Source organism: Dendrobates tinctorius, unplaced genomic scaffold (assembly GCF_039654945.1).
Source record: "Dendrobates tinctorius isolate UK_male_01 unplaced genomic scaffold, ASM3965494v1 ptg000383l, whole genome shotgun sequence".
Classification (NCBI taxonomy): Eukaryota; Metazoa; Chordata; class Amphibia; order Anura; family Dendrobatidae; genus Dendrobates; species Dendrobates tinctorius.
Window position 1 is genome coordinate 1,890,000 of NW_027362049.1, and position 20,248 is coordinate 1,910,247.

The 20,248-nt window shown below is 42.0% G+C and overlaps 1 protein-coding gene across 1 annotated transcript in view; it reads right to left on the reverse strand.

Moving 5' to 3' along the window:
• The window catches only part of ST6GALNAC2 (ST6 N-acetylgalactosaminide alpha-2,6-sialyltransferase 2), an 82,241-nt gene extending 67,505 nt beyond the window's left edge, over positions 1 to 14,736 (reverse strand). Inside the window, exon 1 of the mRNA XM_073563196.1 lies at positions 14,398 to 14,736. Within this exon, the coding sequence (XP_073419297.1) occupies positions 14,398 to 14,498 (101 nt within the window). The 5' untranslated portion in view covers positions 14,499 to 14,736. The remainder of the gene's footprint in view (positions 1 to 14,397) is intronic.
• Positions 14,737 to 20,248: the final 5,512 nt, after the last annotated feature.

Consider the following 20,248-nt stretch of genomic DNA (forward strand, 5'->3'; position numbering starts at 1 on the left):
ATTTTAACTTAAAATGTAGCTGTCACTTTGTAAAAATATAATCACATTTAGCAAAATTATAGTTACACTTTATGACATTGGTAACCAATGAGAACACAGCTTTCATTTCATATTCTGTGCTTGAAATATTATAGATGAGCTGCGATTAGTTGCTATACCATAGGTAATGAGGGCAGTTTTTCTTTAGGAACATTTTCACATACTTTTTTCATTGACTTTTTCTAGAGTGGCTGTAAAGTATCTCTTCCAGGGAAATCACATAAATTCGATGTCCAGGGTGAGTGAAAGAAGATCACTAGTCTACAGTTGTGGCCAAAAGTATTGACACCCCTGCAATTCTGTCAGATAATACTCAGTTTCTTCCTGAAAATGATTGAAAACACAAATTCTTTGGTATTATTATCTTCATTTAATTTGTCTTAAATGAAAAAACACAAAAAGAATTGTGCTATAGCCAAATTGGATATAATTCCACACCAAACATAAAAAAGAGGGTGGACAAAAGTATTGGCACTGTTTGAAAAATCATGTGATGCTTCTCTAATTTGTGTAATTAACAGCACCTGTAACTTACCTGTGGCACCTAACAGGTGTTGGCAATAACTAAATCACACTTGCAGCCAGTTGACATGGATTAAAGTTGACTCAACCTCTGTCCTGTGTCCTTGTGTGTACCACACTGAGCATGGAGAAAAGAAAAGACCAAAGAACTGTCTGAGGACTTGAGAAACCAAATTGTGAGGAAGCATGAGCAATCTCAAGGCTACAAGTCCATCTCCAAAGACCTGAATGTTCCTGTGTCTACCGTGCGCAGTGTCATCAAGAAGTTTAAAGCCCATAACACTGTGGCTAACCTCCCTAGATGTGGACGGAAAAGAAAAATTGACAAGAGATTTCAACACAAGATTGTGCAGATGTTGGATAAAGAACCTCAACTAACATCCAAACAAGTTCAAGCTGTCCTGCAGTCCGAGGGTAAAACAGTGTCAACCCGTACTATCCGTCGGCATCTGAATGAAAAGGGACTGTATGGTAGGAGACCCAGGAAGACCCCACTTTTTACCCTGAGACATAAAAAAGCCAGGCTGGAGTTTGCCAAAACTTACCTGAAAAAGCCTAAAACGTTTTTGGAAGAATGTTCTCTGGTCAGATGAGACAAAAGTAGAGCTTTTTGGGCAAAGGCATCAACATAGAGTTTACAGGAGAAAAAAGAGGCATTCTAAGAAAAGAACACGGTCCCTACAGTCAAATAGTGGAGGTTCATAGTGGAGGTTCCCTGATGTTTTGGGGTTGCTTTGCTGCCTCTGGCACTGGACTGCTTGACCGTGTGCATGGCATTATGAAGTCTGAAGACTACCAACAAATTTTGCAGCATAATGTAGTGCCCAGTGTGAGAAAGCTGGGTCTCCCTCCGAGGTCATGGGTCTTCCAGCAGGACAATGACCCAAAACATACTTCAAAAAGCACTAGAAAATGGTTTGAGAGAAGGCACTGGAGACTTCTAAGGTGGCCAGCAATGAGTCCAGACCTGAATCCCATAGAATACCTGTGGAGAGATCTAAAAATGGCAGTTTGGAGAAGGCACCCTTCTAATATCAGGGACCTGGAGTAGTTTGCCAAAGAAGAATGGTCTAAAATTCCAGCAGAGCATTGTAAGAAACTCATTGATGGTTACCGGAAGCGGTTGGTCGCAGTTATTTTGGCTAAAGGTTGCGCAACCAAGTATTAGGCTGAGGGTGCCAATACTTTTGTCTGGCCCATTTTTGAAGTTTTGTGTGAAATGATCAATGTTTTGCTTTTTGCTTCATTCTCTTTTGTGTTTTTTCATTTAAGACAATTTAAATGAAGATAATAATACCAAAGAATTTGTATTTGCAATCACTTTCAGGAAGAAACTGAGTATTATCTGAGGGGTGTCAATACTTTTGGCCACAACTGTAGCTCCAGGCAGTCGGCGCTGTACTGGCTGACTTGCACATAAAAATCATCTTTTTGCATAACATTTTCACTCCATTTACTTTTCTGCAGGATTTTCTGTTGATTTAGCTTCATGGCACAGGGGCTTATCAGGGGTAAGGATTGTAATGAGCCTTGTGCCACAGGTGGTAAGTGCCAGGGAGAGTGCCAGCATCCTGCATTGCCTAGAAAATGTAAAGCTAGCAGTAGGTGTAGGAAATTTGCACATTAATTTTTTAATTATTTCTTACGTATGACTTTATTAATTAATACAAATATTTTTATTAATTAATACAAATATGTTATTAATTCATTTAAATTTTATTAATTAATACAAATATATTTCTTTGCATATAAGAAAATGTTTGCCAACCCAGAATATCTATCCACATGGTCACTCGTGGGTCACAGGAAAATCATGAAAATGTTTTCCTATGGAAAATGTGTTTTGCATAGCAGACAGTCTATTGCAAAAAGGCTGAAAGAGAAACATTGAAGGGTACGTGCACATGTGATAGAAAAACACTTGTTGCGGATTTTATCCTATGTCTTAAAGGGGCCAAATCCACAGTGAGAACCCACAAAAGAATTGGTATGCATAAGATTTTAACTTATCCATGGTTCATCAAGTTCTGTTTCTTTACAGGTTGCTGTGAGGGGTAAAATGAGCCTGGGGCTTTATGCTCATGAATACATTGGAATCATAAGCCACGTGTCACATGAACAATAAATGACCATTTATTTTTCATACTTTTATGTAATAGGACTTGTCACTACTTTTATTGATGCTATTAATAGGCCCAGGGTGGTGGAAAAATGAAAAAAGACCTAGCGGACCCTTCTGTTCCTTTATATTACCATTGGTTTTACAATAGTGGACAACATGTAATATTGATATGGTCTTGCTTTTAAAATATTTAGGAGGACGTTATGGCACAGTGAATAATAAAAATGTAGAGTAGGACCCCCACATGAGATTGCCTTGGCACGGCGGGGTGGCTCAATTTATTGATCAATATTTTGCCAAATGTCTCATTTTGAATACAGTTAGATGCTAATATGTGCATATGTACCTCATGTTATGTGTTCTGACCACCAGCAGCGCTGGCTTCTCTCTTTTTTTATTGCATATTGGTTTGTGGTTGACCACCACTGTTGCCGTGCGCGCTGGGTTATGTTCGCCATTTTTGCTGTGTTCATTGTGATGGATCTAGGCTGCTGTGCACACACACAGCAGCCCCGCCCTGCCCCAGGCTTTATTTAATTTGTGCACCTGTGTCTGAGCCTGCATCGCCCTTCATCTATGTTTGCAGGTCAGGCAATGTGTGGAGGTCAAACCTGAGATGTCTATGTTCAGACCTGGTTGGCCTTTATCTGCACTTGTTTCAATCTGGCTGCACGGGATTGATGCAGATATGCTTCAGGTACGGATTGCATTTGATATGGTCTTGCTTTTAAAATATTTAGGAGGCCGTTATGGCACAGTGAATAATAAAAATGTAGAGTAGGACCCCCCACATGAGATTGCCTTGGCGCGGCGGGGTGGCTCAATTTATTGATCAATATTTTGCCAAATGTCTCATTTTGAATACAGTTAGATGCTAATATGTGCATATGCACCTCATGTTATGCGTTCTGACCACCAGCAGCGCTGGCTTCTCTCTTTTTTTAAAACATGTAATATTCACCTGAAAATAATTGCCATTGTTAGCGGAAAAAACTCATCTTGGGTTCACAATTTGACATGTGCTATAAAAAAAAAGTGGAACAGGGCTTCTCAAACTTCATACATTTATGCATCCTCAGGGGCTAAATACTACCATGAAGCTGCCATATTACTCGCAGCAACACTAACATATTGCAACATAAATAATACTCCATAATGCAAATACCACCTGCAGCACAAAACACAGCACTAAAATAATCGGTACCAATCTGAACTAAGCTGAACTGGACCTCCCCCGGCGCCATTTTATTGAAGTCATGCACAAAGGACGTTGGCGGCTCCCACTGCACAGTGACCTGTATAAGAAGCAGAGGAGACTGGCAGAGGTGGAGAACCAGAAGAAGAAGATCATGCCTCATGTCCCGCTCTGAAGCACACAGGACGTCATTTTATGAAAACTTTATAATAAACAACCACTGAGCGGATCCCTTCACATCAGGTATCAGATTAATCAGTATCACAGTGACATTATGGCCATACCTTTAGTTTATAGGGCTCAATCCTGCTGACAAGATCTCTTTAAGGCCGGGGTCACACTTACGAGAAACTCGCATGAGTCTCGCGTCTCAATACCCGGCACTGCCCTCGGCACTCGGGACCGGAGTGTGCAGCTGCATGTATTTCTATGCAGCTGTGCGCTCGGGTCCGAGTGCCAGCGGCATTGCCGGGTATTGAGATGTGAGACTCGAGCGAGTTTCTCGCAAGTGTGACCCCGGCCTAAGGCAGCATAAAACAGCCTCAGCAACTTAAAAAAATACCACTATGAGTCATAAAATAACACACACCTTTCCCAGCAGCGCCAATACCAGAGTGCACCACACACCACAAATACTAAAACAACATATAATGCTTGTGGCACCAAAAACCATGGAGCAGCGTAAAATCCACCCATAGCAGAGCCAGGGATAATTAAATCCTGAAGTAAAATACTGTTGGATTTATGTATGCTAAGAATATTTAAAGGGCTTGTCCACTAATGTCATTAATTGGTCTGTTAAAATAATAAAGAAGCATATTTACCTCCAGGACCGGATCTTGGCCCAGGTTACATTGCTTATCAGCGGTAAGCGGTTTGACCAGGCTTACCGCTTACCAGCGGTTGCTGAGGGGTTGCAGGGCTCACAGTTCTGCACTCAGAGCAGCACTGGTCCAGGAGGCAAGTATACCGTACTTTATTTTTTTATTAGGCACATTAGCAACATAAAAAAGAGTTGGTTCAATAATGTACAACTCGTTTGATGCTCAACAAGTCAGGAACTTGTGCTGCACTGAACAGTGAGAAGCACGTTTACCTCACAATTTATCCATATAGATCACACTACAGTATACAATGTAAGTGTGAATATACACACGTGGTCAAAATTGTTGGTGCCCCTCGTTTATTGACAGAAAAACCCACAATGGTCACAGAAATAACTAGAATCTGACAAAAGTAATAATAAATAAAAAATCTATGAAAATCAACAAACGAAAGTCAGACATTGCTTTTCAACCATGCTTCCGCAGAATTTAAAAAAAAAAATAAAAAAATGAAGCTCATGAAATAGTCCTGGACAGAAATGATAGTACCCTTAATATTTTGTTGCACAACCTTTTGAGGCAATCACTGCAATCAAATGATTCCTGTAACTGTCAATGAGACTTCTGCACCTCTCGACAGGTATTTTGGCCCACTCCTCAAGAGCAAGCTGCTCCAGTTGTCTTGTGTTTGAAGGTTTCCTTTTCCAGATGGCATGTTTCATTCAGCTTTTTCCAAAGATGTTCAATAGAATTTAGGTCAGGGCTCATAAAAGGTCACTTCAGAATAGACCAATGTTTTCCTCTTAGCCATTCTTAGGTGCTAGACCCATGACCTGTGACTGAGACCAAGCTTTCTGACAGTGGGCAGCACATTTCTCTCTAAAATCTCTTGATAGTCTTGAAATTTCAATGTTCTCTGGACAGATTCTAGTCACCCTGTGCCAGATGCAGCAAAGCAGCCCCAGAACATAACAGAGCCTTCTACATGTTTCACAGTAGGGACAGTGTTCTTTTCTTGATATGCTTCATTTTTCCATCTTTGAACAAATTGAGCTGATGTGTTTTGCCAAAAAATTCCATTTTTGTCTCATCTGTCCATAGGATATTCTCCCAGAAGCTTTGTGGCTTGTCAACAAGTAGTTTGGCAAATTCCAGTCTGTCTTTTTTATGATTTTTTTTCAACAATGGTGTCCTCCTTGGTCGTCTGCCATGAAGTCCACTTTGGCTCATACAATGACGAATGGTATGATCTGACACTGATGTTCCTTGAGCTTGAAGTTCACCTTTAAACTGTTTAGAAGTTTTTCTGGGCTCTTTTCTTACCATTCGTATTATCTGTCTCTTTGATTTGTCATCAGTTTTCCTCCTGCGGCCACGTCCAGGGAAGTTGGCTACAGTCCCATGGAGCTTACATTTCTGAATAATATGTGCAACTGTAGTCACAGGAACATCAAGCTGCTTGGAGATGATCTTATAACTTTTACCTTTAACATGTTTGTCCATAATTTTCTTTCTAATCTCCTGAAACAACTCTTTCCTTCGCTTCCTCTAGTCCATGTTGAGTGTGTTACACACCATGTCACCAGACTGCACAGTGATTATCTGTAGCCCTCTATACAGGCCCACTCACTGATTCCAAGATTGTAGACACCTGTGATGCTAATTAGTGGACACACCTTGATTTAACATGTCCCTTTTGTCACATTATTTTCAGGGGTACCATCAATTCTATCCAGACCTATTTCATGATTTTTTTTTTTTTAATTCTGTGGAAGCATGGTTGAAAAGCACTGTATGACTTTAATTTGTTCAATTTTATAGATATCAGATTCAAGTAATTTCTGTCACCACTGTGGGTTTTTCTGTCATTAAATGAGGGGTACCAACAATTTTGACCATGTGTGTATATATATGGTAGTTATTGTGAACAGTTAAGGAAATTGAAGATGAAATAATCTCTAAAAGGGCTAAAGATAAGGATGACACATTTCCTTGTATTTTCGACAAAAAAAATTGCTTTTTTTATATTGTAAAAATTACAAAAAGGAAATGGGCTGAGTTTGGGCACCCTTGGAGAATTTTGTGCTCATTTTACTTTGACCAAGGTTTCAGACTTTAATTAGCTTGTTAGGTTTATGACTTGTTCGCTATCATTGTTAGAAATGGCCAGGTGATTCAAGTTTCACAGCATTATAAAAACTCTGTCTCCTCTAACCTTGTGCCAAAAAAGCAGCCATGGGTTCTTTTAAGCAGCTGTCTAGCACTCTGAAAATGAAAATGGCGGAGGCCCACAAAGCAGGAGACAGCTATGAGAAGATAGCAAAGCGTTTTCAAGTTTCCCTTTCCTCAGTTTGAAATGTAATTAAGAAATGGCAGTTAACAGGAACAGTGGAGGTCAATTTAAGGTCTGGAAGACCGAGCAAACTTTCAGTTAGAGCTGTTCATGGGATTGCTAGAGAAGCAAATCAGAACCGCCGCTTGAGTGCAAAGACATTCAGAAAGATTTAGCAGACTCTGGAGTTGTGGTACATAGTTCTACTGTTCAGAGACACCTGCATAAATATGGCCTTCATGGAAGAGTCATCGAAAGAAAACCTTTTCTGCATCCTCACCATAAAATTCAGCATCAGAAGTATGCAAAAGAATATCTAAAGAGTCTGATTTATTTTGGAAACAAGTCCTGTGGACCGACAAGGCTAAAATAAAACTCTTTGGCCACAATGATCAAAGGTATGTGTTGAGGAAAAAAGGGCACAGAATTTCAAGGAAAAGAACATCTCTCCAACCATTAAGCATGGGGGTGGATCAATCATACTTTGAAGTTGTGCTGCAGCCAATGACATAGGGAACATTTCACTGATAGAGGGAAGAATGGATTCAATGAAATTTAAGCAAATTCTTTATGCAAATATAATGCCATCTGCAAGAAAAGCTGACATTGAAAACAGGATGGCTTCTACAAATGGATAATGATCCTAAACAAACATCAAACTCCACAATAGACTACCTCAAAGGGCACAAGCTGAAGGTTTCAATATGGCCCTCACAGTCCCCTGATCTGAACATCAGTGAAAATCTGTGTCTAGATCTCAAAATAGCAGTGCATGCAAGCCAACTCAGGAATCTCACAGAACTGGAAGAATTTTCCAAGGAAGAATGGATGAAACTCCCTCAAACAAGAATTAAAAGACTCTTATTTGACTACAAAAACAAGCTGTGATATGTTCAAAAGAGGATACTTTTAGTTACTTACCATGTAGCGTGCCCAAACTTTTGCATTGGCCCATTTTCCTTTTTGTAATTTTTAAAATGTAAAAACTTTTTCCTGCCACTATATTTTACTGTGCAAAGGTTTTAGGCAGATATAAAAAAAATTCTGTAAAGTAAAAATATTTTCAAAACCAGAAATGTTAATAATTATTTTTTATTAACAAAATTAAACGTAAAGAAAAGAGGATTCTGTACCAAATCAAGATTTGGTGTGAACAATGTTTGCCTTCAAAACCGCATCAATTCTTCTAGGAACATTTGCACACACTCAGGTTTTGTAGACTTATAATTAGGTTTATGAGTAGCAAATTAAACCAAACATGTAATAATGATCATCATTTTCATATGTAGGTTGGATATAGTCATTAATTGAAGCAGAAGCAGCTGTGTAGGAAGCTTAAAACTGGGTGAGGAACAGCCAAACACTTCTACAAAGGTGAGGTTGAGGAAGACAATTTTATGTCACAGGTTGTACACCATAGAAAGACGGATAACAGCAACAAGATAGAAGGTAGTTATAATGCATCAAGAAGGTCTCTCTCAGGCAAAGATTTCAAAGAAGACTTGGATTTCATGATATGCAGTTAAAGCTCTTTTGAAGAAGGACCACAACATGGGCAACATTGAGGACTGTAGATGCAGTGGTCGGCCAAAAAAACTTAGTGCAGTAGATAACAGAAGCATCATGCATACTTCTATTTGAAATCAGAAGATGATCAGTAGTGTCATCAGCTTAGAAGTGGCAGCAAATAGTGGGACCCAGCTAAACTCATCTACTGTTAGTCAAAGTCTGGCCAGAAGTGGTCTTCGTGGAAGAATTGATCACAAAATGGCTCAATTTCTACATGGATACAAGGCCAAGATGCTCAACCAGAGCCTGAGGTATTTTGTACTGTACACAGTATTTATGCATAGCATTGATTAAGTAATCAGCTAGTGCAGTTGTGGAATTTTTTTCTATTTCTAGATCTATTGATTAAAGTGTAATTTGCTCATGGGACAACTCCTTTAAAGTGGTTTTCCCATGAACAAAGTATTTTTTTTAATTAATAGATCTTGAAATAAAAATAGATTCCACAATTTGATGTGTTTAAATAAAATGTTCCAGTGCTGAGATAATCTTATAAATGTGCCCCTGCTGTGTACTGTGTAATGGCTGTGTCTGACCGTACAGGAACATGGTCTGATCATACCACAGCTCCTGGGCAGGGGAGGAAGCAAAAGAGAGGATACAGACAGGACAGAAAGGGATCACAAATTATTCTTTTTGTGAGGCGAAACATTTTGCTGCCTGTTTTTAAGCAATGTTTTACCTAAAAGAAAGAATCAGCTGTGATCCCATGTTGTCTTGTCTGTATCCTCTTTTTTGAATGTTCCCTGGGGTGTGATCAGGCCATGTTACTGCACAGTCACACATGGTCACTACACAGTACATTTAGAAGATTATCTCAGCACAGGAAACATTTTTGTACAACCATCCAATTGTGGAATTTAATATTATTCAAAAATTATTAAAATGTTGATTAAAATTAACTTGGTTTGTGAGAAACCCCTTTAAGTCATCCAGCGTCCATTTAAAGGGAACATGTCACCAGGTTGTTGCTATCTCATCTGAGAGCAGTGCTCTGACTGTTAAGCCCTGTATACCTCTATCCACACCATCGATTGGCAGCTTTCTGTATACACTGTATGTACATTGAGGTCAGCTGACACTAGGTAAGGTTTTAATACTAGAGACAGGAAACCCAATTGGATACAACTTGTCGCAGTGGGATGTCTTTTAATATTTTTAAACAAAACAGTGTAAACTAAGTACCCAAGGTTATTTACATGTACTGTTACTATTAACTTATTTTGCTTGTTTTTCTAGGGTTTTCTCTATGTAATAGCAGCAGTGTAAATGTACGCTTTCTCATTGCAGGGTTATCAACTTATGCTCCGGCTCATTTCTTTGGTTTTGCTGTAGTTTCTTGTACTTTTTTAAGCTAAGCACTTCATTAATATAACTTCCCATGGGCAGCTGTCTGAACAGTCGGACCCCTGTCCTGCTCTGCTCTTATCTACATTGAGGTCAGATGACACAAGGTAAAGTTTTAATTCTATAGATAGAGTAAGACTGTCCCTATTGGGTACACCTTATTACCGTGGGATGTCTTTTACACTTTTTTTTTATTATAATAGTGTTAACTAAGTACTCTATGTTATTTATATGTGCAATTACTATTTACTTATTTATTTACTATAGGGTAGGGTGTATGCTCATTTTGTTTGTGAAATGGCCACAGTGTGAACGTGCTCTTACATACTGCATGTATACCAACTTATGCTCCAGCTCATTTCTTTTGTTACACTGTATATTGATAGAAATCAATCAATGGTGTCAGTGGGGTTACACAGAGCAGGTTGACTAGATGATACAAGACAGCACTCTAGTGATAATCTCCTGCTGATAAAATAGCTATTTTAGTGAAACATACAGCCCAGTAATTGGCACATGCCTGGAATCAGAATCTCAGCCCCTACCTACATCATGCTGATCTCAGATTACATAGAAAAATCTGCTGCCATATTATTTTTAACTCATTAAATGTCTTTTTTGTGTCTTATAATTAAATAACTGGTTAATTTGGGTAATAGCATATCAATATGTGGCAAAACTGTTTCATTTGTCTGAGCGAACTTTGTAGACACGCATGCACATGCTTCTATGGACTGGATTGATACGCTTTCAGATTTTAGAAACAATTTTATTCTGTGTGAATATACCTTAATAACAACCTCGTACACATCAGAAACCCCATTCGATTGCAAAAACGTCATTCTTATTTGTAAGAAATAGGAAGGCGCTGGCTTTCTATTATATTGCACTACTATGCATTCTCTGATTCCTACAACATAGTCATCCTTGCCTTCTCAAAGGACAATTTTTAGAAAGATCCCACTTTGCATATAACCATTTTTTTTTCTGCAAAGACGCATTTCTACGTAGTTATGGTAGAACAGGGAACCTGTCTGCAAGGAAATAATGCCGTATCCAAGAACGCCATTTAATATCTCAGAGAACGTTCAGAGTAGGGATATCGGAGTCTATTGATTTTAGACCTTACAGTGTTGTAATGCTGTTTTATTCATACTCAGTCTTGGTAAGACCATCTTGGTCAGAAGTAATCCAAATTATTCATGAGATGCCTCCTCCACGTGTACGTACAGCTAAGGCAAGATTCCCTACTAGTGATGAGCGAACGTTCTTGGATAAGGTGTTATCTAAGCATGTTCAGGTGCTATCCGAATATCTTGGGCGTGCTTGTATATTATGTTCGAGTCCCCGAAGCTGCATGTCTCTTGGCTGTTAGACAGCTGCAACAGATGCAGGGATTCCCTAACAAACAGGCAATCCCCACATGTTTTGAGGCTGTCTAACAGCCATGAGACATGCAGCTGCGGGGACTTGAACATAATATACGAGCACACCAAGATATTTGGATAACACATTATCCAAGAACATTGGCTCATCACTATCCCCTACCAGTGCAAAATACTATTGCCTAGTCTGCTATAACATAAGACCCTGGAGCTGTAATAACCTTTGGTATTGTTCGGCCATGTAATGTTTCAAACTTTGTAGAAGTCTATATTCATTTCTAATAGGAAGGCGCTGGTGACAACAAGTAATAACATGTAATCCTGACTTTAAAGAAGCTTTTAGTCTTTTCAAGGTAACCTGAGCATGACAATGGAATGTAAAGTGGCTGTTGTTCACTAAAAACAAGTGACTGATAGCATTCAGCAACAATCACAACCAAACCCGCATTCACACTGCGCAGGGCAAGAGGCTGTATGTCAACACCTAGGGTCAACTGCAATTATGTAGTATGCTGTGCAAGGGGTCTGTGGACCAGCATCCGCAAACATGACACCATTTTTTTCTGTCTGATACATACAGAAATCAAAATCCTTGTATGCCTCCATATGAAATTGGAGACATATGGATGTACAGTAGAACCCCAAAGATGTCAGTGGGTGTCCTATTATGGCTCCTTACAGTTGTTCAATACTGTAATACACCTAACTATAGGGGTTGTCCATCTTTGGAAACATTTTCATTCAAATTCATATATTTTGGGCTAAAAATCAGTTGGCTTTCATTAAAACCTTACTGTATTTTGGATTTTGCAGGCTTTTTGTTTCCCGCCACTTTCATCTTTGCTGTGGTCATGAACCAGTTAAGATAAGCTCATAAAGACAAACAAGTGTTAACTCACTGTCAGACCATCTGAGCTCACTGACATATTCTCAGTAAACTCAATGCAGGGGCTTATAGAAGACAAACAGTGCAACATTTTTAAACTGATTTTTAGCCCTAAATACTTGCATTTAAGTAAAAAGTAAAAAAAAACTCCCCAAAGGTGGACAAAACCTATCACATTTTATGGACAGAGATGATCCATTTTCATCCAGAGATATTTATTGACAGGTAAAAATTTGCACCAACTAATATGCTGTTTGAACGTGACTTTTTTTCCTTCGTTTTTTTTAGCCTGTGTCTCTTATTTATATATTGTCCACCTGACGGTTGTATGAAAATCTCATGAAATATTCATGTGCATGCAACTGAATGTATTCAATTAGACTGCAACTGTTGAGCTACAGTGGAAATTGGAGCTTTTGGAGTATAAAAACTCTACAAAAAATGGATTAACAGGATGCAGAGAGCTATTAGCACAAGAATGGCTTTGTCCAGGGTGGTCTTCAGGTGAGAGAAAGGCATGTTTTCCATCAGTGACAGTATGGGGGATGTTGGTGGGTCAGTCATTTAGAAGCTGTAAGTAGACTTCATGTCCTGCTACAACTGAAAGTGGGTTTCCAGTATTTTTGCGTAGGACTTTGGAATGATCTAAAATTAAAAAAAATGAGTATTACCTACCCTTACAATCCCCTATCCCTTCCCTTCCATGGTCCTTACTAGTTCCAGAAGTCCCATACATCAGTTACCAGACCGCTGCAGCCAATAATTGGCCTGAGCTGTGTTACTTGCATGTACAAAATAGGCCACCCAACTGGCTCATATACGGCAGCCATCATGGGGATCACAGGAGCTGCAGGTCTGAAGCATTGAAGGATTCAAGAGACAAGTAATGCCTTTCTTAAATTAAGTTCATTCTTTACTTTTGGGCAAATTTTCCTAATTTTTGGAAAGTCCATGTAACAGTGGCCAACACAAAAAGAAGTACATGAACAATATATGGGCCCTTCACAGTGCATGAGCTCATCACTTTGCATCCCTTTGTATGTCTGTCATAGAAGCTGATTGCTGTTTCAGACCTCTTAACTCTTGGGCCCGTTTGGCTGCACAGGTTGCACTGTTGTTATGTCCACCCCTGCCCGGTAAAATTTATGCGCTATGAGTCTAGGGTATAACTTAATGAGAACCTGCAGGGAGTGCACAAGACGTTGGCATTGCCACGTAGATGAGTCCTCAAACTGAAATGGACCACAGATGGGCAAATCTTTATTTTCGGCTAGTGCCACCACAAACATAGATAAAAAAGGTTGTCACATTTAGCTGGAAGCAGGAAAAAAACACATTATTCAATACTCCGAACTTCAGTTCTGACCAGACCTGACTACAACAATTGTAACTTGGAAACAGAGAGTGCTCTACATAGATACCAACGACACATCAACCAGAAATGAACAGAACTTTGGGAGCAAGTGAGACCTTACCAGAAGCAAAGTTCTCTCCCTTGAAACTTGGCCCAGGACAATCTAAGGCCAAAAAATGTCATTGAGAAAACCGGAGGGTCATGCATAAAATGAGTGAAGCATCATGTTCAGCATCAAATGTATCATCATGTACCAACATGACGGTGTCACTACTTGGCGATCATAACTTGGACACTGAAGGTATGTAGAAAGAAGGAGAATATTTACAGAACTGAGATAAACCACTGCCTTATGAGCTACCTATAACCCACAGAGAGAAGAAAGGAGAAGTTCTATCGATAAGGGACATTAGGAAGTGGAGAGAAAAACAAGTAACACATATGTGACACTAGCCAACAAGGAAGACAGTCACAGGCAGGAGAGGAGGACTACTGCTCTCCAGACCTATCGCTGACCCTTGTGTAGATGTCACATTGGGTCATCACTCTCTAAGGATTATCTGAGGTCCTATAGGTCCATAGGTAACATATCATGATATGACGGATGACAAAAGAAGCAATTTGAAACGACAAAGGCTAAATCTGTCATATTCAATTCTCGGGTAACAAAATTAACTCTTTAAAGTTTAGACAAATTTCTCCAGATTTTACTTGCTGTTGTGTTATGACCCCCAGATCATAGTACCATCCCAAAAGACAGATATAATTCTACTGTACGTGCCACCTATTATAGGGATGCTCCCATTCCCTCCACATCCTTACCTGTTAGAAGTCACCAAAGAAGTGTAGTACTGCCCATAGAAGAACACAGACACCGCCAGCCCCACAATCAGGATCAGGACTTTAAACCAACGGAGACGCATTTAGGAAGAGAAGAAAGAATGAGACACTGGGGACAAGAGGGGGTGTGCGAAGCTTGAGGTGGGGGTGATCTCTCTCCCTTGTCACAGGATTACAGACAGTAAAAGTAAATCTTCTCACAGACTGTAATGTAAGATCCTGGATCAAGCCTGCAGTCCACCCTCTAGTAAATGAAGTCACCCACAAGTGCAGGCAACTCATGGAGAAGAGCTGAGTGTGGAACACTAATGTGCTCCCAGCTGGGTGTTCACACACACACTGATCCCTCCCTCTCACTTCAGCTGCTGCCTAGTGTCACTAGTGTGTCACACACAGCCTTGGACCTGCTCACGCATTGTGGCACCCAGCTTCTCCAGGTGTCTTCCTGCTCCAGCAGGTGGGATCGGATGAATATTCCCGCTGTTCCGCTTCTTACAAGGATGATTTGGGATAAACAAGTTTAAACCGTGAAGAATAAGGCTATATTCACACGGGGAGGAATTTATGAAAACATTTCTGCAATTGTCTCATTCATTTGAATGGGGCTTGGAGAAATCTGCACCCATGCTGCAAAGACAACCCAACTCAGAAGAATGATTATTTATAAGAATACAGTTTCGGCAGTATATTTCTATTATGTTATACACAGCAGTTTCCCCTGCAAGGATTGTTCTCACTTGAAAATGAAGCAATTTCAAATGTAATAATATATTAGGAAATTAATATTTATGCAGTGTTGGAAATTTGAGCTTCAGTAATTAGAAGCCTTGTAGGAGCTTAAGAAATCATGTCTGCTCTCTTCTAGAAAGAGCGCCACTCCTGTCTTTAGGTTGTGTCTGATATTGCAGTTAATCCCCATTCAACGGAAGCGCGTCAACCCAAACTGTCATTAGAAGTATAGCCTCGTATGGGAAATAGCCGCTATAAAAACTGTACTTTTACTTTTCAAGTGTCTCCTAGATTCTCAAGAAAATGACCTCTCTTTTGATATGCTGATTAGGGTGCTGGGTGCACCCTTAGTGTGGCCTGGTGGCTCAATGCACTGTTCCTTGCACTCGTTTTGTATGAGTCCATCTACCTCTCATTTGATTGACAGCTGTTCCTTACAATGAGTGACAGCACTGCTAATCAAAAAAGTAAGCAACCAAAAGCAACTTGGCCACACCAAGGGTGCACCTGTGACACCACAAAGTCCGGTTGCCTTGGTGACTTTGCCTCCCTCTAAGGGGGTGATGTCATGCCTGGAGGCAGGGGGTCCCCATGCCAGGTAACAGTGTACATGTCAATTCCTGCTCCAGGCCAGAGAGGGGAGCTTCCTTATAAATTCTGGCCAGCAGGTGGGGTTAGTGAGTCAGAAAGAAGTCAGTTGAGAGAGTAAACAGGGGAGTTGTCTTGGAAATGGGAGCCAGCTGGAGCTCGTGATAGGACAGTGAGAGAGGAGAGTAGGCAGTTCGTCCGTGGAGAGGGAAGGGACAAGAGTAGAGACAAGAGATCAGGGGAATAAAAACTGCATATAGCTGACCCCAGAGCGCAGTGCTGACAAAAAGGGATGCCAGAGTCCTTGGCTGGGCGGGTGCTGTACGCCCTGACAGCCGAATCTGGAGGGCAGGGGACTTCAAGCTCCCTGGCCACACTGAACACCTGAAGGCACGGCAGTAGACCAAGAGCACGGGGCTGACAGTGAAAAGGACAGTGCCCGTGATACAGGCTCACGCTGTTTGCCATACAGTTTAGCAATCATCACGCAGGAGAGGGCTGGAGCTTAGCAACAAGCAGCAGGGACCCTAAAACAGAGCGCAGAAGGAAGGTCCCCAACCCCACCTGGCAGAGTGGATCCCCTGAAAGCCTCCAGGCAAGCTGGACTCAATCCGTCATCTGTAATTGGTACCCCAGATTGCATCTACTTTCAAGTAAAAGGTAAAGACAACTGCACCTCTCTGTGTCCTTCAGTTTTTCTCCGCACCCCAACGTTCACCACCTTCTGAACAATCAAATATATTTGCCCTGGGGCCCCGTGGGGAGCTGAACCATTTTTGCTGCGTCACCATCAGCCCCAGTGGACCTAAACCGCAGCGTCGGCCACCCATTGCCGAACACCACGGGTGGCATCACAACCAAACACCACATAATTATCCTCCATTTTATGACACGGCCAGGGCCACGGAAACGGATCACGGTCCTGTGGCCTCCCCCATAGAACTGTCCGGTCCGATTCCGTGTATCCAACGGCCCTAGCGGGCGCGTCATTTTTGGCGTCTGGAACAGGATTTTCTGAGCCCGGCATAGCCAGATACTGTGTGCCAGAGACTTTATTGAGCTTTCAAATCACCGCCATAACTGTGTCACACGGTGCGCGTGAGCAGAGAGGGGCATGCCGTCGTGGGTGGAGCCTGAAAAAGAACACGAAGTGAAGCCCTGCCCACTTTCTGACGTCAGCGGACGAAGTGAAGCTGGAACTGCTCTCGATTGTAAGCGGGTGAAAAGCAGGAAGTCCCGACCTGGAGACCAGGAGGAGCTCAATCCAGCACGTTGGAGAGCAGCTGCTGACAACGGTAAAAGTAAATGGAGCTTGGCTGAGGTTCACTGAGGGGGGAAGAAAATGGGATGTAAAGAGGTGACTATCAAGATTGGCCGTCTAGAATTGCAGTCGCAAGGTTTGATTATAGTTGATATTGACAAATGAGAATGCCATCCTATGATCACTTTAGGCACTAATGTAATTGAAAATTTTCTTGGAGAACTGGATTTTTTACAATAGGTAGCCGAGACCGGCAGCTCCATTCAGCAGAGGGTCCTACAAAAGGAGATCAGAGTCCTGATGTAGAGACAACAGGTAGTGCTGTCTGGTGGAGAAGTCGGCAGTGTCAGTGTAAGTGATCCTTTCCACATTGCAGTACCTCCCAGAAGTGAAATGTTATTTTGGTGTCAGGCAGCAATAGGCCTCAGGGGTCAAGATTACCAAGCCCTGGTAGAACCTATGTACTCTGATAGTAGACCCACTATCCTGACAGCCAGAGGGGTAGTTGATGTCCGCAAGGGGAGAGTACCAATACACATCTTGAATTGTGGGGAGAGAGAGGTCCACCTACCCCGGTATGCCACCCTTGCTAAGCTGTTCACTGTCAGTAACAATGCAATAGAGGCAGCAGAGCCCTTGCTTCCATCCAACCAGGTGGAGGACAATGGCTCTGAGGGGCAGCTGGAGAATTGGTGTCAGCAGCTACGCGTAGGCACTGATTCCACCCCTTCGCATCAAAAGCATGGAGCTTACCGGCTGGCTCGAGAATTTGAACAGGTCTTCAGCAAACATCCTCTAGACTTTTTTGCAGGCAAAAGGGGTCCAACACCATATCCCCACTGGAGATCATCCATCCATTAAAGAAAGGTACTGGCCTGTACCCCCAGCACACTATCAATGTGCCAAGAGTATGTTATGGGAGATGAAGGAGGCTGGGGTAATCAGAGATAGTTGTAGCCTCTGGGCATCTCCATTAGTCCTTGTTAAAAAGAAAGATGGTACTATGAGAATGTGTGTAAACTACAGGCAGATTAACAGCATTACACGTAAAAAGGACGCTTACCTATTACCTAGAATTGAGGAATCACTAGCTGCACTGAGAACCGCTATTTCTCTACTTTAGATCTCACCACTGGGTGTTGGCAGGTTTCCGTGGCAGAGGCAGACAAAGAGAAGACAGCGTTTACGACACCAATGGGCCTCTGCGAGTTTAACTGCATGCCGTTCGGGCTCAGCAATGCGCCAGGAACATTTCAGCAGTTAATGGAATGCTGCCTTGGACATAAAAACTTTGAAACCGTTCTGCTGTACCTGGATGACATCATCATCTTATCCAGAAACCTACGAAGACCACTTGGAGCACCTAGCCGAGATATTCGAAGCCCTGTCCAACTTTGGCTTGAAAGTAAAGCCGTCCAAATGTCAGCCCAAATGAAGCCCAAGGTGCAGTATATAGGCCATATGGTAAGCACGGAAGGTGTGGCACCAGCCCATGACAAAGTCACCATTATCTGGGACTGGCAAAGACCAAGCACCATTCATGAAATAAGGCAGTTTCTTGGGTTGGTAGGCTACTACTGGAGATTCATCAAGGACTTCACCAAAAGAGCTGCACCCCTGCAAGATCTTCTAGTGGGCCAATCCAAGAAGGCCAAGAACAAGAATCTTCCGTTCGAGTGGAACAAAAGGATAGAAGAGTCCTACATCAGGTAAAAAATTGGCCCTCACAGGAGATGAGGTCCTGGCCTACCCTGACTATGACCAACCATTTGTACTTGACACTGACGTCAGCAACGTGGGATTGGGAGCAGAGCTGTCACAGGTGCAGAAAAGCAGAGAGAGAGAGTTATTGCCTACGTCAGCAGGAAGCTTCGTCCCACTGAAAGGAACCCCAACAATTACAGTTCCTTTAAACTGGTGATCCTCACGATAGTCTGGGTGGTAACGGAGCACTTCAAGCACTACCTTGAAACGGCAAAGCTAGTTGCACTTGAGCAGCGATGGATGGCCTGGCTGTCCAACTACGAGTTTACCATCAAGTACTGAGAGGGACATAAGAAGGTTAATACTGATGCGCTGTCCAGGATGCCCAATTCACCAGATGGGGAGAAGATCCAGAAGAACTCAAAGAAATCGACATGAGCTCCACATAATGCTAAAGTATATGATGGTCCCCATGGACGATGCTCCAGTGTGTTATGGGCCCAAATAATGCTCCACATATAATGGGCTCCATTTCTAATGCTCCAGTGTATAATGGGCCCCGTAAATGCTGCTCCAGTGTCTCATGTCCCCAATCTGGAATGCTCCAGTATATGATGGGCCTCATGGATGACGCTCCAGTGTCTTATGGGCCCTAATAATGCTCTATATATAATAGGCCCCATTTCTAATGCTCCAGTGTATAAAGGGCCCCGTAAATGCTGCTCCAGTGACTGATGTCCCCCATTTGGAATGCTCCAGTATATGATGGGCCTCATGGATGATGCTCCAGTGTCTTATGGGCCCTAATAATGCTCCATATATAATGGGCCCCTTTTCTAATGCTCCAGTGTATCATGTGCCCCATAGATGTTGCTCCAGTGTCTGATCTGCCCCATTTAGAATGCTCCAGTATATTATGGGCCTCATGGATGATGCTCCAGTGTCAGATGTCCCCCATTTTGGATGCTCCAGTATATGATTGGCCCCATTTTTAATTAACCCAGGCATGGTATGTGAAAAGAGATCCATGGAGTAATCTGAAGTGTGTGCTGCCGCATCCTTCACTTTTGGTGTGGGTGAAGGACAAAAGGAAAGTGGTTGCTCCTGGCCAGAAGCCTGCACTTACCACTCAGTGCTTGCATTTTTTTAATCTTCAGAAGAGGAGGCGATAGAGCTGGAGGCTGTTTCAGCAATGTAAGCCAAAAACAGTTCCTGATGCTCCGGCTTTAAAAGCAGTCTCCCTACTCCCGGAAAACGGAGCCTTACAGGCTTTCCAGAGCTACACCATGACGCAGGCTCGACACCTCCTGCCTTAGCTGCCCTTGTGTTTTTGTCACTTCCAGCAGATGCACCACCACCACCATCAGTACCAGGAGGCCCCCCACGCCCACGTCCGCATCCTCTTCCACCATACTTCCTCATGTTTTAGAAAATTGACCCAAAATACCAGCAGATATATGGTTCTGTATCAGAAGCGTACAGCTCTATACAGTCTAGTGATAACAGTAAATCTCTGTATATATTTCATGAGTCATACACAGACGCTCACAG